Source organism: Chrysochloris asiatica, unplaced genomic scaffold, assembly GCF_000296735.1.
Source record: "Chrysochloris asiatica unplaced genomic scaffold, ChrAsi1.0 scaffold00118, whole genome shotgun sequence".
NCBI lineage: Eukaryota > Metazoa > Chordata > Mammalia > Afrosoricida > Chrysochloridae > Chrysochloris > Chrysochloris asiatica.
In genome coordinates this window covers 6572444-6594012 of record NW_006408636.1, presented here as the reverse complement: position 1 = coordinate 6594012, position 21569 = coordinate 6572444, and the positions used below count along the sequence as shown (strand labels likewise).

General features: G+C 41.8%; 1 protein-coding gene across 4 annotated transcripts in view; it reads right to left on the bottom strand.

Annotated features, from left to right (window-relative positions):
- EDA (ectodysplasin A) overlaps positions 1 to 21569 on the bottom strand; it is a 1043344-nt gene that overhangs the window by 4651 nt on the left and 1017124 nt on the right. For all 4 annotated transcript variants that reach the window (XM_006868512.1, XM_006868513.1, XM_006868515.1 and 1 more), the window contains exons 4-6: positions 3003 to 3182; positions 1727 to 1761; positions 434 to 485 (exon numbers count right to left, since the gene is read on the bottom strand). In XM_006868512.1, coding sequence (XP_006868574.1) covers positions 434 to 485; positions 1727 to 1761; positions 3003 to 3182 — 267 coding nt within the window. The remainder of the gene's footprint in view (positions 1 to 433; positions 486 to 1726; positions 1762 to 3002; positions 3183 to 21569) is intronic.

Sequence of the window (21569 nt, the reverse complement as noted above, 5' to 3'; positions counted from 1 at the left end):
TAACATGGTCCCAATCCCAGAGAGAAGCACCCCACCTCTCATTGACTGTGCAGACCCATCAGACAAGAAAAAATTCATTTCACATAGCTTTACCTTCTTTAATTTGGATTATGTAAGTTTTTAATCAAACTATGCATATCCCATGGTGACTCTGATGTAACCTCACCCCACCCCCTGCCCTCGTCCCAATTCCCTGGGCTAGATGATGTCTCAAGTTTCTTTCAACTCCATCAGAGCTTCTAAATTCAATTTGGGTGTTGGTCTTGGCACAAGCAATTACTCAGGACAGCCAGCAGAGAGCAGGCTAGAATATGAATGGCCCCTTATGCAAAGGGTACCCCCAGGTTTGGGAGGAATGAGGCTGGGTGATTATTTGGAGGCTGGGGGTGAGGGAGGGGAGTAGTTCTTCTTAGAGAGCTATTTTGACTCTTACCATTCTTGACTTGAATTGCTGACCCTTGGCCCTGTAGATGTACCACAGCTGGCTGGGAGGATGAGAAGGAGAGAGTAGTCACTGTGAATGAATAATGGCTGCTTGCTTAGTTACAGGTTTTCAGGTTTCCAGTCTCCTTTTGTATTCAAATTCTGATCCCTCTTCCCTGTCTTGGGATGCTAGTGAACACATTTCTACCAGAGGATAATATGATTTTGCAGCTCTGCCACTTCTTAATTATGTGTTGTTGTTATGTGAGGTTGAATCGGTAGCTGCTCCTCAGAAACCCCATACCGGGTCACTATGGGTCACAGCCCACACAACCGACAGCACTTAAGAACAATAGGGTTTCTGAGGAGCCCCTGGCCGTTTGAACTGCAGACTTTGTGGCTGGTAGTCCACTGCTTATCCTACAGCGTCACACCAGGACACCTAGTCAAATGTAGAAATGTTGTTGTTGTTGTTGTTGTTAAGTGCCGTCAAGTCGGATCCGACCCATAGCGACCCTGTACAGGGTTTCCGAGGCTGTAAATCTTTACGGGAGCAGAACGCCTCATCTTTCTCCCGCGGAGCGGCTGGTAGTTTCGAACTGCTGGCCTTAAGGTTCGCAGCCCGATTCATAACCACTATGCTACCAGAGCCCAACTGTAAGATGGGAATTAAAATAATTTCTATCTGGCTTCCCTTAAGGGATATTTGTAGATCAAATGAGGTGATGGGATATAAAATTGCCCAGCAAACTATTAGGCACTGTGCAGCTGTGTAGATTTCGCACTGTGGCCAAACAGCTGTAGCTAGGAAGGCTGAAACGAGACAAGGCAAAGCAGTAGAACCTGCCAATAGAGACAACTTAGGAAGCTCAAAGACTATGGAGGAGCCCTTCAGGCTATTAAGATAGAAGCCCAGGCTGGGTTTGGCTGGGAGTTGCTTGGCTGTTTTTCAAGGACATGCTCTTAAGCTTCTAAGTGCCTAATTCCAAGAGGTCTGAGTGTGGAAAAGGTGTCTCCGGTGGTTTGGGAGTCGGAGGCCTAGGTGAATAGGCTGCCTGGCAGCTCCTTTCAGCTCTTGGATATCATGACCCTCTGTTTCGTAAGAAGTGAAGAAAAATGGTCCTGGCAAGACTCAGTTCTTGAGCTGAAGGCAGGCCCTGGGGCAAATCTCTTCTAGTCCTAGTCATCAGTGGAAAACCTCAGAACTTCCAGGGTGTTCTTACAAAAATAGGGAGCAAGCTCAAAGGTGGCTCTAGCCTACAGCCTTCCTTCTTCCCCAGGAAGAAAGCAATCCCCAGCCAACCTGGTTTTCTCGAGTTCCAGCTTTATCAGCAGCACCTGCAAAATAGAACAGGGCAATCAGAGGGCATGCTTTTTCTACTTCCCTTTCTCTCCACCTAGGAACTCAGTGGCAGTGAGCCTTGCTTGCTGCAGGCAGCCCTGTCTGAGCTTACTCTCCAGTTAAGAGAGTACTTGAGGAGAGACAGAGCAACACACTGCCCTGGGATGGAAGAAGATACCCTTTTCTTTTCTTTCCTGCCACTGACCTGCATCTTTAGTGGACTTAGCACCCAGTGGGGAAATTTGGCCTTTTGCCAATGTACACAGACAGTACTGAATATTTGTGAAATGAGAATGACTGAATGAAAAAAATCCCTAACTCCATCTCTTGTGCTAATGGCCATGGAGGCACTGACTAGAATTGAAGAGTTGAAGGAGTTCTGATGCAAAATTCTTGGACCTAGAGAAATTAGTTGTAAATAGTCCATTTATTTAAAGCCCTAAGATACAGGAGTGTAGCAGTGGAAAGAAATAACAACTGACACAAGCCCAGGCAGTTCGACTTCTGTTAACTCCAATTAGGCAGGTTTGGCTCTGCTTTCAAACTTGTTGGATGCCCTTCTGGGCTCAAGAGGAAAGATGCGAAGGGATGAAATGATATTTGAATGGGCAATGTGATGGGGATAAGGATTTAGAGTAAGAAGCACTTGGTTCTTAGACAAGACAGGTTTGGTGCCTGGGTTTGCTTTATGCACAGCCCGAGTGACTCATAAGTTTCCAACTCCTTCCAACCCAATGACTCCTTGTCTACTTCTTTGAGAAGGGTAATTCAGAGTTCATGGGATGAAACTGTTCTAGGGCTTGTCAATTTGTCCAATCTCCAATATTCCCCCCTCCCTAGCCCACCCTATTTTCATGTAGACATCAGCATGAGGAGCTAGATGCTTGGGATCAGAGCAAACTAAATCCTCCCTCCACAGAACTTCAGTGAGCCCTCAGAGCCTCTGTATCTGGCTTATCTGAGTTTACTGGCATGTACAGGTCCACAATAGGGAAGTCTACAGTCAGGGAGGAATTATGATGGAAGGTTTGAGATGGGACAATGACAGGTGGCCTATTCTTGACAGGTTGGTACAATTTCTTGACAGGTTGTTCAATTTCTCATTCTTTGATACAGAAATTATACTAGGCTAGGAAATCTGACCACCAACCCAGTCACTACCATTTGATACTGCTTTCAGGATCATACACACCTGCTTGTAAGGTGCCTAGGGGAGTAGAGAGACAGAGGAACTCACCAGAAGGTCCCTGGAGACCAGGGGGTCCTTGAGGACCAGGAGGACCGGGAGGACCAGGTGGTCCCATGACAGTTGTTCCTGGAATTCCAGGAATCCCTGGAATCCCAGGGGGTCCCTGGGGTCCTGGAGGTCCTGGGGGTCCTGGGGGGCCGTTGGGCCCAGGAGGCCCTGCCTTCTTTCCTGAAAAGCAAGATTTTTAGAATATTTGTATTTGTTTACTGCCAGGAGTATCCTGTTAGGGGTTCTACAGACTCCCCATGACACAAGGTCTGCCCTGTGAGAATTCCTGCTGTTATCATACTTCTCTCTCTCTCTCTCTCTCTCTCTCTCTCTCTCTCTCTCTCTCTCACACACACACACACACACACACACACTTACACCCTTCCTACTCTCACACAGTAAGCATTTACTGAGCTAGATTTTAGGATTTAGAAATAAATAGCCCTCAAGAGACTAACAGTCTAGTAAGGAAACAGATACAGTTGCAATATAGTAGAAGTGTTGTATTGCAAAAAGGACAAAGTCTGAAGAGGCTAGGGAAGACTTCAAAAAGGAAGTTACATTTCAACTGAGTTTAAAGAATGAGAACTACTGAGCAGCCTAGTGTATGGGTCACTTTATCTGTGTGTGAGTGTTTAATTGAGCTATTGTTGAAGAATGTAATTTCTGTTTACTGTCCAGTATAGTAGACTTGAGGGAGCTCTGGTAGCGTAGTGGTTACGAATCGGGCTGCGAACCTTAAGGTCAGCGGTTCGAAACTACCAGCCGCTCCGCGGGAGAAAGATGAGGCTTTCTACTCCCGTAAAGATTTACACCCTCGGAAACCCTGTACAGGGTCGCTATGGGTCGGACCCGACTCGATGGCACTTAACAACAACAACATAGTAGACTTGATGTGGATAACAAGAAGAGACTAGAAGGGTAGCCTGACCTTAGGATCACATTCCTAAAGGTTCTGCTGTGCTCCTCTCATCAACTCCAGGATGGTTTTCTACAGGAGTCAGGATGTAAAGGAAGTGGGAGTTGGGATGGAGGTCGTGCTAGTTGGGAACTAGGAATGGGAAGGAGTTTTGGAATGGAGAGGCATTCACACAGACAGAAGGAGAGGGAGAGGAATAAGAAGAGGGAGAGAGAGAGAGAGGAAAAGGAGGAGGAAGTAGAGGCAGAGAGTAGAGAGAAATGAAGAACTGAGGAAGAGGTAGCAGGTTTTGCTTTATCGGCTAGCCTCTTTAAACCCTATTTTAAAAGATCTCTGGAAAATAAACTGCGAATTTCGTTGGTGATATGTTCAGATGTTTATCAACCCTCACTGTTAGAAAGTGACATGGAAATCCCTCCTATGTCAGTTTAAGCTCTTATGCTGCTCTTTGTGGATATAAAGTATCATGCACATGGTGGTGGTGTGCCATGGTGTCATTTCTGATTCATAGTGACACTGAATAGGGTTTTTTTTTTGTTTTTTTTGTAAGACCAGTAACTTATTCACTGCAAATACCTCTTAAACAACATAAAAAAGTGACTAAATATATGGATTCCACCAGATGGAATACACAGGAATTCAATTGACTACATTTGTGGGAAAAGATGGTGGGAGAGCTCAATATCATTACTCATAGACAGGTCAAGGACAGGCTGTGGAACAGACCATCATTTGCTCTTAAGTTAGTTCAAGCTGAACTGAAAAAGATTAAAACAAGTCCTCCAGAGTAAAATATGACCTTGAATATATCCCTTTAGTATTAACTGATCTTCCTTGTAGGCTTATGGATATTATCCTATCACAGACAACATCTTGAAATGTTCTTTTTTTTTAAAAAAAAACCCAACAAATCATACAACATATTTCATTGCAATGATTACATTCCCCTCCATGTACCATCAGTTAACAGTATATCTCTCTATTCACTTTAGCTCTTTAAGAAAAAATAAAAAACAAAACAACCAACAACACTCAGGCATATATAATAATTTATACCACCAAAGGGCACATTCTGCAAATCTGCCTCATGGCCACCATCTCTTTGTCCATCTTTTCCCATGAATCGAGGCTCCTCAGCCACTCCTCCTCTCCATGTCCCCATCTCTGCCTCCATCTCTGGTGTCACTGCTTCTCTGGATAAGGTCCCGCATTCTGATTGTGCTCTTTTCCCTTGATGGTCCTAGAATCCTTTGTTTCTGTACTGTCAGATTAACTACTTCCCCATTTTTGTTACAGAACTTCTACCTTTACAATTGTGACAGTCACAATTAGTTATGAAAACAATTATTCACTATTGAATCATAAGAATCTTATCCCCATCTCTTTTAACCAGACCTATCTAGACAAGATGACAACTATTCAGTGGGGACTCTTTGTTCCCCCACACACTCTTAAATTAAACTCCCTCTTGAAACCTTGCAAGCCAGTCACTTCATGCCTTTATCACCCCCTCATTTTAGGTTGTTGTTGTTGTTAAGTGCCATCGAGTCGGGTCCGACCCATAGCGACCCTGTACAGGGTTTCCGAGGGTGTAAATCCTTACGGGAGTAGAAAGCCTCATCTTTCTCCCGCGGAGCAGCTGGTAGTTTCGAACCGCTGACCTTAAGGTTCGCAGCCCGATTCGTAACCACTACGCTACCAGAGCTCCTTTCATTTTAGGTAGCCAATGTCTAAGTTGCCTGTCCCTCTATACCCTGTGTACTTGATGTGAAGACTCCTTCCCTCTCTCTTGGTATTTAGAGTTACTACCTCCATGAATATAGGTCAAATTCATCAAATTGTAGCAATTTACCCTTGTTTACTTTATCAAAAATTGGTTTTTGTTTTTTTAATCTTCCTCTAGTCGAGTTCTGATTAGCTATCAAGGCTAGGTCAAATGGGTTGTTGTTGTTATGTGCCGTGGAGTCGATTCCAACTCATAGCGACCCTGTATAATGGGTACTATCTGCAAATTTGGGTGTCCTTGTGTGTCTCCTCTCATTTCATATCAGCCGGATGCTTCATTCTTAGCTCTAGCCCTCTGTGGTTATGTCCTTGTCCATGGGCTCAGGTGTCCTCAGGTCTCACCATACATTGGACCAGCAGCACTTCTTCTTCTCTCTCTCATCTCCATGTCAATGGGAGTCAATGGACCGTGGTTGAACTCAGCCCATTTCTTCACTGCTGCCTTTCTCCCTCTTCCACTCAGCAGTAGACCAATGTGCTCGCCAGCAAGCTTACATGTCTGCTCATGTGTTCCCTTTTAGTTTCAGTCTTGGGGGTGGCGGTCGGGGTTTGTCCTGAAGAAACTTGATTGTTTGCCTTGATGGCTTCCTGGTGAACACCTTGCTTATTCTTCTTACAGTAGCCAGCCATACTGCCATTTTTGTTTTAGGTTTTTCCTGATGATCTTTCTTTGAAGATGTATCTTCTGTCACTCTAGCTGTTCCAGGCTGGTCTGCTTGTCCTTTCTAGTAGTAATGTCCCACCTCAGAAGGTTCTGAATGGGACTCAGGATTCCACCTAATGTCCTACACTCTGCAAAGACTCCTCAAGAAGCCTGTTTCACTGGGCAAGTTCTAGAACCCCTTTTAAGTATTCCAATCAGTTATAGGCTGAAGACAGGCTTATAAGTTTTCTATAATCATGTTTCCCAACATTCCTTTCTATCCCACTCAAGTGTCTATTTTACAATAGTAGGCAAGAGAACCCAATATTCATAAGACAGTCAAGCATCTTAGTATTATTTCCCCTCTTCAAATGATGTCTAGATCACTGTATCACAGACCCCTATTGTTCCAAGGTTAAGCATGCATCACTATTTACCTCTGTCCCGCTTAGCCCATGCAAACCTGTCTCAGTGTTCACCTATCTACCTTGTTCTTCCACCACCTTGCCCTTCTTGTATTGCCCTCCCCAATACCTGAACTATGATGTGTCTGCCTTTATCCTGTGCTCTACCGTTGCCTCCCTCCACCTCCCCCAAAACCCCCAGCCCCAACCCCACCATTGTGGTTACTTTATATTCCTTTAAAATTTCCCTCCATTTAAGACAGTATATTTTATCCTGCAGTTTACCTGATCTTCCCATCATCTAGATCTCTGTTCTTCTGTGTTTACCTTCTTTCACATTGTAATTGTTTTGATCAAAGACTGACCTCCCAGAGCCTCTGAATTTGTTCTTATAGTTTTATTATGTTCTTGACTCTTCCATTTGTCGATTGACTTCTGGGTGATGCTGCCACGTATGTCAGTCTCTGGTTGTTGTCTGTTCTTGTTGGTTCTCTGTCCACAAAACTCCCTTTTAGATGTTTTTCCTTGCAGGGTTGGCTTTGGCAAAATCCCTTAGCTCCTGTTTATCCTAGAATGCTTTGATTACACTGTCATATTTAATTCACAGCTTTGCTGGGTAGAGGATTCTTGATTGGCAGTTATTTTTTCTTTCAGGGTTTTTTTTATATGTCTCCGTATTGCCTTCTTGCCTGCACGGATTCTGTTGAGAAATCCGAGCTTAATCTGATTTGCTTGCCTTTGTATGTTACACTTCTCTTTTCTCTAGTACCTTCAGGATTCTGTCCTTATCTTTGATTTTGGAGAGCTTGATTATTATATGTCTTGGTGTTTTTCTTTTAGGGTCTATCCTTCCTGGGGTTCGTTGAGCTTCTTGGATGCTTATCTTTTCACTTTTCAGGATGTTAGGGAAATTTTCTTCCAGAAGTTCTTCAACTATCTCTTTTGTGGTCTTGTGTGAGTCTACCTGTTCTGGCCTGCTGATAAGTCTTAAGTTATTCCTCTTCATGTTAACCTACATGAATCTTATATCTTCTTCAGATTTTTTATCCTTTTTTCTGTTTGTACTTCTATCTTAGTGGTATTGAGAGATTTATTTTCCATCTCACTAGTTCTGGCTTCCATCTCTCCAATTCTACTCCTTTGCGCTTTCAGTGTATTGTCCATTTCTGATATTCTATAATTAACCATTTGGATCTCTTTCTGTAGGTTTTGAATTGTTTCCAGTGCTGTATCTATCTTATTTGTTTGTTCCTGTAGCACTTTCCTGACTTCTTCCTTATTTTTCTCAACTCCATTGTAAAGTATTTTGATACATTTTATAATCATTTTTCTGAATTCCTTCTCAAGCATTTCTAAAGCCTGCCTTCCTTGCAGTATGGTGTGTAGTTATACCTCCAGCTCATTTGTCTCAGTCACTTTATCTTGTTTCTGGACATGTGCTTATATGATCATCTGTTTCTGGTTTTTGGGAATATTCAGTGGTTAGCTGTGGCCCTAAAACTTACATGGGTGTGTGTTTTGGTATTTTTTATGTTTTCTGATTGCCTCCAGATCGATGTGATCAAGAAAGCTTCCATTTTCACTCTTCTTCCTGAGAACTTTCAAGATGCCACTGTTGGTCGTTATGACGTAAGTCAGGATTTATTCAACCTGTTTCCTTTTTAGTCTTCCTGTCCTGCTCCACAATCCCTGTTCAGGCCTTTTTCCTAGTGATAAACAGTTGAGGGCCAGCTGTGGCCATTTTGCACTGCCGTTTTGTTTTAAGTGGAAACTGTCACTTTAAAATTTGAGATCTGTGTGCATGCATAGTAGAACTCTCCAGGGGTGGGGGTGGGGTGTCCACTCGCTCAGACACCCTCTCTAGTCACCAGGAAGGAGGTGCACAGACAGCGAGAGGCCAATAAACAGATATGAAAAAAAATAATGTCCACACCTTTATCTGTGCGGTTCTGTCAGGCATCCGTGGCTGCTCTGATCCTTCCCCAGCTCAGTCTCACCCAATATGACCACTCAGAAAGCAGCTGATCACCTTGGATTAGAAATCACTGTATGTCTTTCTTCTGTTACAAATTCCACTGGCTGTAAACCTTCCAACTTTCTAAATATTCCTTTATAAGTGGTTCAGAGTTCTGGACCATCTTGTTGCTGATGGAGCTCCTCACTGCACTTCCACCCTATCCGCTATCTTGTTTGTTCTGCCTGAATAGGGTTTTGAGGCTGTAAATCTTTATGGGAGTAGAAAGCCTCATCTTTCTTCCATGGAACGGGTGGTAGTTTTGAACTGCTGACCTTGAGGTTAGCAGCCTGACTCATAACCACTATGCTATCAGAGCTCTGTCACCTACCAATCTCCTTTTCTATAGGTTAAATAATCCAGCTCCCAGAATCTTTTATCAGAGGCTCTATTCTTTTTTATTTTTTTTTCAACCTTTTATTGTGAAACAAGTGAAGGTTTACAGAACAGATCATCTGTAAGTTTCACATTCAGCAAATGATATACTTTGCTTCATTATAATCTTTGCAATCCTCTCCATGTACCAACAGTTAACAGTATTGCCCTCTTATTTCCTTTAACTCTTGCACTCCTCCCTGTGTCTCCTGCTACCTTTGTATTTCCTCTGTCAACCTCCCTCTTGTTGTATATGACCTACCCCGTCATCCATGTTAACATGTGTCTACCTTCTAGCCCTGGAGTCCTGGTGTGGCACTGTAGGATAAACACTTGACTACAATGCCAGTTTGAACCACAAGGTCGGTGGTTCAAATCCACCAATCACTCCTCAGAAACCATATACAGGGTTGCTATGAGTTGAGCCGAAACTGATTTGAGGGCACTTAACAACAGCAACCCTCTTGCCAAGAATAGTTCTTTCTCCCCAAGTCCCCACCCTCCTGTAACCATGATAGAATATTTCATTTTGCAAGAAAATCTTAATTTCACAATATTTGCTGAGGCCCTATTCTTTTTTTATATATATAAGTTTTTATTGTGGGCTTTACATGGGAGAACATCAGCTTTACACTCATCCTATCGTATTTTGTTTCACTGCAATGATTACAATCCCCTCCATGCATCATCAAATAATCAAAGGGTACATGACACAGGTCTGCCCCACGGCCACCAGCACACAGCCCTTCTCCCTCCCTGAGTCCAGTGTCCCCAGCCACGCTATCTGTCCATGACATCGTCTCTGTCTCCATCCCTGGCATCACTGCCTCTCTAGGTAGGGTCCCGTTCTCCATGCTTATCACTTGATGGTCCCAGGGACCTCTGCTCCTAGGCTGCAAAATCAATCACTCCCCTCCTTTTGTCAAAAAACATCTACCTCTATATTTCTTACCCTCACAGTCAGTCCTGATGGCAATTATTCACTATTGTACCATAAGAATCTTATCCCCATTTCCTTTCGCCAGCCTGGATTGGAAATCATTCAGTGGTGAGTCTACCTTCCCCCACCCCATCAGGGACTAGGCTCCCTCTTGAAAGCTTGTAAGCCAGTCACTTTTTGCCTTAATAGCTCCCCCCTCCCCAATTTGTGTAGCCAATGTCTAAGTTGCCCATCCATGTCAACTCTGTGTATTGAGGGGTGGAGGTGATCCTCACTGTAAAGATTTGTTCCCTTTTTTGAGCTACTACATCCATAAGTATAGGTAAAGTTAATCGAATTGTAGCAGGTTACTCTCCCCCCTTCCTTCTTTCTTCTTCTAGTCAAGTTCTGATCATCCAGCCATCGAAGCCAGGTCAAGTGGGTACTATCTGCAAGTATGGGTGCACTTGTGCATCACCCCGCACTTTATATCAGCTGGACACTTCACTCTCCACTCTAGTCCTCTGTGGCCATGTCACTGCTTCTGGGCCCAGGAGTCCCCGGGTCTTGCCATACTGCTGGCCATCAAGGTTTCCACACAGGTTCACAGGGGTCTATTGAATGTGGTTGGACATTGCTGGCCACTTCATTGCTATTTTTCCCCCCTCTTCCTCTTATCGGTGACCAACGTGGTCACCAGCCAGATCACATGCCTGCTCATGTATTCCCCTTGAATCTCAGTCTTGGAAGGGGGTTTGCTCTGAGGGGTCCTGACCACTTGCCTTTATAACTCCTGGGTGAACAGCTTACTTGTTCTTGTAGTCATCAATCAGTCTGCCTTTATTGTTTTGGATTTTTCCTGCCGGTCTTTCTTTCATGAAATGTCTTCTATTCTTCCAGCCGCTCCAGACTGGTGTACTCATCCTTTCCAGTGGAAACGTCCTACCTCAGACGATTCTGGACGGGGTTCTGGATTCCACCGATGGTCTTGTGCAATGTAAAGGCTCCACAGGAAGCCTCTTTCACTGGGCAACTTCTAGCCCCATTTAAGGTATTCCAAGCAGTTGTAGGTTGAAGATGGACTTACAAGCTTTCTGTAGTGATGTTTCTGGCTATTTGTTTCTCTTCCCACCCCACCCCCCCTCAAGTATCTATTTTACAATGGTAGGCAAGGAAAACCAAGATTCAAAAGACAGCCAAGAATATTAACATTATTCCCCTCTTTTACCCCTTCAAACCATGCCTCAATCCCTGTATCCTGGAGCCCTGTTGTTCCAAGGTTGTGCATACCTCACCATTTACCTCTGTCCCACTTAGCCCATGCGAACCTGCCTAACTGTTCTCCCATCAGCCTTGTTCTTCCATTCCCCTCCCCCTTCTTATGTATTGTCTGCTTTGCCGCATCCCCCCTCCCCTGCACCCAAGCTATCTGGGTGTCTATTCCCTACCCTGAGCTCTATCTTCCCCTCCCTGCCTCCCCTCCTCTCATCCCATACATCCTGGTGATCAGCAAATATAGCAAATATATATATATATATATATATATTCCCCTTTTAGTGTGGGTTCTTTTTCTTAGTCTTTTACAATAATGGTCCTATGCAGAATTTCTCCTTTTGTGACTAATTACACTCAGCATAATGTCCTTAAGTTTCATCCATGTTATGCGGTGGCTTACAGCTTCCTTGTTGTTCTTCAAGGTAGCATAGGATTCCATTGTGTGTATGTATGTACCACAGTTTGTTTATCCATTCTTCAATTGATGGGCATTTAGGCTGTCTCCATCTTTTGGCTATTGTAAATAGTGCTGCTATGAACATTGGTGTACATATATCTACTCGTGTTATGGCTCGTATTTCTTGTGGGTAAATACCAAATAGAAGAATTGCTGGATCATAAGGTATTTCTATTTCCAGCCTTCTGAGGAAGCACCATATTGCTTTCAGAGAGACTGGACCACTTTGCAATCCCACCAACAATGTAGGAGGGTCCCAGTTTATCCGCACTCTTGCCAGCATTTATTGTCCTCTACTTTTTTGATCTTTGCTGTTACTGCTGGTGTGAGATGATATCTCATTGTTGTTTTGATTTGCACCTCTCTAATGGCTAGTGATCGTGAACATTTCTTCATCTATTTGTTGACTGCCTGGATCTCTTCCTTGGTGAAGTATCTGTTCATGTCTTGTGCCCATTTTTAAATTGGGTTATTTGTCTTTTTCTTGTAGAGGTGTTGTATTTTCCTATATAATTTAGAAATAAGTCCCTTGTCTGATGTGTTGTTGCAAAAGACTTTTTCCCAGTCTGTGGGTTCCCTTTTTACTCTTCCGGTGAAGTCTTCTGATGCACATAAGTTTTTAATTTTTAGTATGTCCCAAACATCTAGTTTGTCAACTTTTGTGTGTGTACTTTTCAAAATATTTGGTAGTCTATGTATTCCTTGTATTAGAGCCCTCACATTTGTCCCTAGTTTTTCATTGATGACTTTCATAATTTTGGGATTCACATTTAGGTCTTTAATTCATGCTGAGTTGGTTTTTTTTATAGGGTGTGAGTTAAATGTCTTGTTTTAATCTTTTGCTTATCACTTTCCAGTTCTGCCAGCACCATCTGTTAAAGAGACTGTCTGTTCCCCATTTAACATACGTAGGCACTTTGTTGAAAATCAGTTGGCTGTATGTGGATGGGTTAATTTCTGGATTCTCAATTTTGTTCCATTGATCAACAAATCTTTCATTGTACCAATACCAAGCTGTTTTGACCACTGTAGCCATGTAGTAGATTTTGAAATTGGGGAGTGAGTGGTTTCCAACCTTGTTCTTGTTCTTAAGCAGTGCTTTGCTTATCCTGGGTCTCCTTCCTTTCCATATAAAGTTTGTAATTGTCTTTTCTATCTCTTTGAAGAATATCACTGGAATCTGGATTGGGATTGCATTATATGTGTAAATTGCTTTGGGTAGTATTGACATTTTCATGATGTTGAGTCTTCCTATGCAGCAACATGGTATGCTGTTCCACTTTTGTAAGTCTGTTTTGGTTTCTTGTAGTAGTGTTTTGTAATTTTCTTTGTATAGGTCCTTTGTTTTTCTGGTTATGTTTATTCTTAAATATTTCATCCTTTCGGCAGCTATTGTAAATGGTATTGCTTTCCTAATGTCCTTTTTATCATTGCCATTGTTACTATAGAGGAATACAACTGATTTTTATATGTTGATCTTATACCCTGCCACTTTGCTGAATCTTCCAATGATGTCTAGTAGCTTTTTTACTGAGTCTTTGGGGGTTATCTATGTATAGGATCATATCATCTGTAAATAGAGAGAGTATTATTTCCTCTTTGCCAATTTGGATGCCTTTAATTTCCCTATCTTGCCATATAGCTCTGGCTAAGACTTCCAAAACAATATTGAAAAGGAGTGGTGACAAAGGGCATCCTTGTCTGGTTCCCGTTCGGAGAGGGAAGGCTTTAAGTTTCTCTCCATTGAAAGTGATGTAGGCTGTTGGTTTTGTATATATGCTCTTAATTATGTTGAGGAATTTCCCTTCGATTCTTACTTTGTTGAGTGTTTTTATCAGGAATGGATGTTAGATTTTTGTCAAATGCTTTTTCTGCATCAATCAATATGATCATTTGATTCTTGTCCTTTTTCTTATTTACATGGTGGATTACATTGATTGTTTTTCTAATGTTGAACCATCCTTGCATCCCTTTTTGGAACCCACTTGGGCATGATGTATTATTTTTTTGATGTGGTGCTGGATTCTGTTGGCTAGAATTTTATTGAGAATTTTTACATCTATGTTCATGAGGAATATTAACCTATAATTTTCTTTCTTAGTGATGTCCTTCCCTGTTTTTGGTATGAGGGTTATGCTTGCTTCATAAAAAGTATTAGGAAGTTTTCCATCCTCTTCTATATTCTGGAATAATTTGAGTATAATTGGTGACAGCTCTTCCCTGATTGTTTGGTAGACTCACCAGTGAATCCATCTGGTGAGACTCTCTTCTTAAATGAATAATTTATCAAGCCAGTAACTTCCTTCCTTCCTACTTGGTGTCCATCCAGAACCATCTTAGTTCTCTTCTTCCTATATTCCAACCCCTCCAATATTACTACTTGGATTTAGTTAAGTTTAATTTAGCCATAACTGTGGTCTAAAACCAGAACCTCAGCTCTTCCTGTTTATTTCCTCTGCTCTAAAACACCAAAGGTAGTCATAGGTAGTTATCTTCTTCCTCTTTGCACCATGTTCTTGCAATTTTGTAGACATACCAGGAAGCCTTTTACCAGATTCCATCAGTATCTCTATCTGTGTTACTTTCTTAGTTTTACATACAACTTTCTCAAGTTTCACTTAAAAACCATCTTACTGACTCAGATGATCTGTTCCCCAGATGTTTTGACAGGAGAATTCTGTCCTGATTTATCAGGTTTTCCTTTAGTAATAATATCACATGTTCAAGAAACCAAATTCTCATGGCAATACCACTCAAGAAGCCAGGTGTCCATGTCTAACCACATCTGCATTTGGAATGAAATAATTGGGTCATTGTGAGGCCCCTTTTTCAGTGAGAAAGTAAAGGAAGGTCCAAAGTGTATCTTTTCCATGGAAAGTCCTTCCCTGTATCCATAAAGACCCAAAGGCATGAGGTTTTAGAGTTCTCCCCCACACTTTGCAGTAGTAGACTGGATCTGTCCAGTTCCTAGATCTAGCTTAGTTCAAGACATTGAACAGGAAAACCTTCAGATTTGGGCAGCTTTCTAAATCAGGTTTATTCGATGCCAAGTTTCCATTACAACTTGTGGAAAGAACATGGAATCTGTAGTCAAGAGGTAAGGATGTAAGCCCCAGCTCTGTCATAAATGCATTTTGGGCAAATTCATTCCTCTCCTTGAGCTTTAGTTTCTCCATCTGTGAAATAAGGTAATCTCTCTAAATTTCCTTTCAAGACTGAGGTTCCATAAAGGGGACTGACCTAACCTTGATAATTAGGAAGCTTATTTATCCTGGTGGTAAAGTTTGCTTTTCCTTAACTATTTTCTGGGTGGGGTAGATACAAAGGTTAGGTTGCCCTGTATCCCAGCATTTCCAAGCTTAACAGTGATTTTCAAGCTAAAGGATGTTCTGTGAGTAGCATAACTTCAGCTCCAAGAATGCAGTCTTCTGTGTTTGCTAATGTAATTTTAGAAGAGTTACAGCCAGAAACTCCTCCAGTCAAAGTGAATAATGGTTGCAGTGTAAACAGAGAATGGTTACTTATGAAAATGTTAGAAGTCACTTGGTAAAAATCTCCTGCTGTGATCCAGTATTGCAGCTGGTCCTTTGTGCTCCTCAGCAGCCAGGTTTAGGCAAGTATGCTCATACTTACATACTTATTAAATTTGGACCCAGAGAGTTTGTTGTTATTGTCAAGTGCCATCAAGTTTGTTCCAACTCATAGCGACCCTGTATAATAGGGCTTCCAAGGAGCAGCTGGTAGGTTCGAGCTGCCAACCTTGCAGTTAGCAGTTTATTGCTTATCCTAGAGCACCACATATGTACCACATGGACCAAGAGGATGACTTTTAGAGGTTTGAATTTTTTCTCCAGATTTCTTTACTTTAAAAGAGTACTTCAATGATGCAAAAGCCCAGATTATTTTGTATTATAGTTTTAGATGAAAAATAGATACATTCCTTTCAAAGCTAAACATTATGAAAGGGCCACTTCCCTAACTTTTAGCTAAGTCCAAATTTGAAACAAGAAACAAAAGTGAATGAATAAAAGTGAGAGAGTGTGTGTGTATGTGTGTGTGTGTGTGTGTGTGTGTGTGTGTGAGAGAGAGAGAGAGAGAGAGAGAGAGAGACAGAGAGAGACAGAGAGAGAGAGAGAGAGAGAATTAAAGAAAGAGAGAGAGTTGTGGGAAGAAGAAATTCCATTAGTGGGTTAAAATTAAGTGAACAATTCAATTAACCTCTTTAGGCATCTGAGTATTTACTGTGTCCATGAGAAAAATCTGCTTGAATCTATTTAAATAGTTTCTAAATCACTTTCGGTCATAGTAATACTGACCATATTGACGTAGTGGGTTACTTGTTGGGTTGTTAACCATAAAGTTAGCAGTTTGAATCTACTAGCCTGAGAGAAAGAGGAGGCTGTCTGCTCCCCTAAAGATTTACAGCCTTGGAAACCCTATACCGGGTTACTATGACTGACTTCATGGCACCCAACCACCATTAACACCAATGACCTATGCACAAGATAGCAGGGCTAGGCTATGATCTGGGTTCTTTCTAGAAGCATTAGAATCTCTGACTTGTAACTTCAGAGCTTTTGTTGTTGTTATTAAGTGCAACTGAGCCAGTTCTGACTTATAACAACCCTGTATAGGGTTTCTGAGAAGTGGCTGGTGGGTTTGAACTGCCAACCTTGTAGTTAGCAATCCAGTGCTTATCCTACAGTGCCTAGCCTAGATAGTTGCCTTACATTGCCATTAGCAATTGTGTTCTCTCAGTGCCCATCCATTGGATAGATAACAATACAACCGAGAGCTGCTCCCTACCAAATGCATGCCTTTGTTGTTGTTAAGTGCTGTAGAGTCAGTTCCAACCCTGTATAAGGTTTCTAAAGCAAGGCTGCTGGGTTTGAACCACTAATCTTGTGGTTAGCAGTCCAGTGCATATTCTACAGCATCACACCAGGACTCCATATACATGCCCTACACTCTAGTAAATCTACTTGTTTTTCCCCAAAATATGCCATGCTTTTTCATGCTTTTTTGAAGAAGCTGTTCTCTTTGCTGGAATGTCCTTCCTCCTTTTCTTTGTTTATCCTTCAAAGTCCAGGCCAAATACTGCTTTCTTTGTGATGTGTTGCCTCACTTCCTCAGGGAGAACTACTGGCTCCTTCTCTGTGCTCCCACAACACTCTGTCTATGCTCCTAAGATACCATTTTAAAAATACTGTCCTGTAAATATTTGTGTGTATGCCTAGGATTTCAACTATGCTGGGAAATGTTTGAAGGTAGGTACCATTTTTCTTCATCTCTGTGTATCTGAATGAGTGAGTAAAACAAAAGAGTGGCTGTAATTAGAAAATACTCCTAGCTTACTCATTAAGAGTGAAGTCACCTCTGGGCTTGTATTAGGGGAAAGAAGGTGTCCTTGCCCCAGCCAAGTGAGCTTTCTATGCTTGTTATAATTTCGATCTTAAAAGGATTGACAAGAGTTAAAAACTACATGCTTGAAAATCAAATTTAACTTTCTTAAAAGACAGAATATATTGGTGGTGAATGACCAGGCCCATGAAGAAAGGTGTCCTCACTGATTCCAGCTCTATGATTGTTTTCCAACCTTGCTCAGCTCAGGCCCTCAGGAAGTCAGATCATTTCTCAGCTTCTTTACTAGAGGGACACAGGTATTCCATGTATATTGTGGCACCTTAAATCGCCAGAGTACCCTGATATTATGTGCTGTTGAGTCGATTCCGACTCATAGTCACCTTATACAGGGTTTTCAAGGAGCATCTGGTAGATTTGAACTGTCATTATTTATCCTACAGTGCTACACCAGGAGTCCCTAGTGTAAGCCAGTGTTCAGAAAAGTGGTGGGCTGCAGCTGATGCCAGTTTCTTTGGCTTTGTTTGGGGTTGATAATATACTCTATAAAGCTTCAAAAATCTTAACAGAATCATTGCACTTAAAACATTTGTATGTAAAATTATTAGTTTCACTTTATCTTCCTCTCAAGTCAGAAACCAGAAACAAATAGGTATTTGAACTGGTTTCACAGTTGGTTCTTTAAAGCTAAAGATTTGAACCCACTAGCATCTCTGTGGAAGAAAGATGTGGCAATCTACTTCTGTCAAGAAACCTTGAAGATACAATGGGGCAATCCAAAGGGTGGCTATGAGTCAGAATCAACTTGACAGCAATGAGTTTTCTTTTCTTTCTTTCTTTTTTAACTTTTTATTGTAGATTGAGTGGAGTAAGTCAGTTTTCCATTCAAGAAATTGAACAAATTTTATTTTATGATTGCAATCCCCACAATGTAACCACTTATCCTATTTCCTCCCTGTGTTTTCTGCTTCCATTCCTCCTTCTTTTCTAACCCTTCTGAAATGTGTTCTTGGGTAACTGCTGCCCTTTTGATCTCAAATTGTTGATTATTCTAAGGTGTGTGTACCTCCCTAGTGTTACTGATCACCTTATAGACCTGTTTACTATTTGGCTTCTCTCATACTTCGAACATATTGTCTGGAGGGACCAGTCGCTGGAGAAGGATATCAAGTTTGGTTGCGTGGACGGTCAGAGAAAAAGAGGAAGACCTCCAGCGAGATGGATTGACAAAGTGGCATAATCAATGGCCTCAAGCATGGCAACGATAGTGAGGTTGGCCCAGGATCAGGCAGTGTTTCGTTCTGCTGTACATAAGGTTGCTAAGAGTTGGTACCAACTCAATGACACCTAACAACAACAACAACACTATTTGACTGGGAATTGAGTCACATGGGTGACTAAGGGTAATAGTCACAGGGGTTCCATCAGTCTCTTTTCAAATAGCAAGCATGGTCTTTCTTAGGATTTTGAGTTTTGTTCTATCTTTTTCTCCCACTCTACCCAGGGCCTTCTAATGTGGTCCCCTTTGAGAGCCGATGGTAATGGTAGCTGGCCATCATCAAATTGTTCTGGCCTTTGGGTTGTGAAAGCTGATGTTCTCCTGGTTCAGTAGTCCATTGGACTAATTGTTTCCATGTGTCTTTGAGTCTCATCCCCCAACAAGGATGAGACCAATAATTGCACTTTTGATGGCCACTCATGAGTTCTAAGTTCCTACTCAACAAAGTAGAATGTAGAACACTAATTTGTAGACTATGTTATGCCAATTGACCTTGATGTCCCCCAAGACCATGGTACTGAACTCCCAGGTCCTATGACTTATTCTTTCAAGGTGTTTAGTTATGTTTAAGAAGTTTCAAAACTTTGCATGCAGCATAGGTGTATTTACACATGTAGAACTATCCTCTTTCAAATGTATATATAGTTGTATATATAGTCCCACTCTCCCTCTCATATCCATTTAGCCTATATGTCTATCCATGTATACACTCATGTTGTTGTTGTTATGTGCTGTTGAGTCTGTTCTGACCCATAGCGACCCTGTTAGGGTTCCCGAGGAGCAGCTGGTAAGCTTGAACTACCAACCTTGCAGTTCAAACGCCTTTGCAGTCAGGTGCATTAACCCGCAGCACCACACCAGGACTCCTAGATCACCATTATTGCAGGATTGTGTATATAACAGTATTTGTATCTGTTGCCTTTAAGGAGCTCTGGTAGTGGTTACGAATCGGGCTGCTAATCTCATGGTCAGCAGTTTGAAACTACCAGCTGTTCCAGGGGAGAAAGATGAGGCTTTCTGCTCCCATAAAGATTTACAGCCTCAGAAACCCTGTACAGGGTTGCTATGAGTCAGAACCGACTCCACAGCACATAACAACAACATATCTGTTGCCTTTAAATTTTGCACTTCTCCTACTGCCTTCCCCTGCCTCAATTTTTTTTGTTGCCTTCCTCTTCACCGAAGTTAGTATGCACTTATCATCTAGTTTGTATTTTACCCTCCTTCCCCTCCGACCCCTGATAACCATCAAAGAATGTTTCTTTTACTGTGAAAACCCTTTCTTGACTTTTTATAACAGTGGCCTCATACAATATGAGGCCACTGTGATTGACGTACTTCCCTCAGGATAATGTCCACCATATTAAGAGGTTCATCCAAGTTATGAGATGTTTCACAGATTCATCATTATTCTTTAAGGTTGCATAGTATTCCATTGTATGTGTGTAACATAGTTTGTTTAAGGAGCTCTGGTGGCTATACATTTGCCCGCTAACTGCAAAGTCAGCAATTTGAATCCACCAGCCACTCAACAGGAAAGAGATGAAGCTGTCTGTTCCCATAAGGATTTACAACCTTGGAAACCCTATACAGAGTTGCTATGAATTAGAACCGACTCCATGGCATACAGTCATTACCACCAAGGTAGTGCCCACTTAAGTTATTTCCAACCTTTTGCTATTGTGAATAATGCTGCAGTAAACATGGGTCTGCGAATATCTACCCATGACATGCCTCTTATTTCTCTAGGATATATACCTAGTAGAAGGATTGCTGGGTCATATGGCATTTCTATTTCCGTTTTCCATACCATTATCCAAAGTGGTCACACCATTTTACAGTCTCACTAGCAGTGTATGAGGGTTCCAGTCTTTCCAGATTTTTTTTTTTAAACTTTGTGGTTAATGCTGGTTTGAAATGGTGTCTAATGGTTGTTTTGATCTGCATCTCTCTAAATCATGAGCATTTCTTCATACGTTTGTTGGTCACCTGAATGTCTTCTTTGGTGAAGTGTCTGTTCATACACTTTGCCCATTTAAAAATTGGATTATTTATCTTTTTCTTATCAGGTTCTTTGTGGGTTTTCTTTTGATTTTCATTTCAGTTGTATTAATGTTTACTAATTTTTTTTTCCTCTTTATATTTTTAATTTGTCAGCGATTTAATTAAAAACATTTTTTATAAAGTTTTCATTGTGAACTGAGTGATAGTTTACATGGGGGGACATCATTGCAATGATTACATTCCCTTGCATGTTTCATCATTCAACAGTGTTTGCTTCTATTCCCTCTGTTGTTTTTGTTGTTGTTTTGGATGTGCACCAAAGCACTCAGGAATATGCAATCATTCAAACGGCCAAAGGATACACCCTGCAAGCCTGCCTCCGGGCTGCCAGCATACCTCCCCTATCCCTCCATGAGTCTAAAGTCCTCAGCTGCTCTGTTTCTCCAGGTCATTATCAAAGATTTTATTTTACTTGATCCACAATCAACACTCATGGAAGCAGCAGTCAAGAAATCAAACAGTATACTTATTGCATTGGGTAAATCTGTTTCAAGAGACCTCTTTAAAGGGTTAAAAAGGAAAGATTCACTTTTTTTTCTTAATGTTTATTGTGAATTATGTGATAGTTTACATGGGAGAACAGTCGTTTTACATTCATCCTATAGTATATCATTTCATTGCTATGGTTACAATCCCCTCCATGCATCATCAACCATCCAAAGGGTACACACTACAAGCATGCCCCCTGGGCATCAGCACACAGCCCCTCTCCCTCCCTGTGTCTAAAGTCCCCAACAGCTCCATCTCTCCACGCCATTGTCTCTGCTTCCATCTCAGGCATCACTGCTTCTCTGGGTAGAGTCCCGCTCTCCGCTCTTCTCCCTTGATGGCCCCAGGGACCCCAACTCTTAGGCTGAAAAGTTAATCACTCCCTTCCTTGCTAAAAAAGTCTACCTTTACAATTCCATCCCTCACAAGCAGTCCAGATAACAAATATTCACTGTTGTATCACAAGAGATCCATCTGGATTTCATTTCATCAGCCCCGCCTAGACAGATTGTATATTACTCAGTGGAGATACTACCATCCTCCATGCCCTATGAATCTAGCTTCCCTCTTGAAAGCTTGTAAG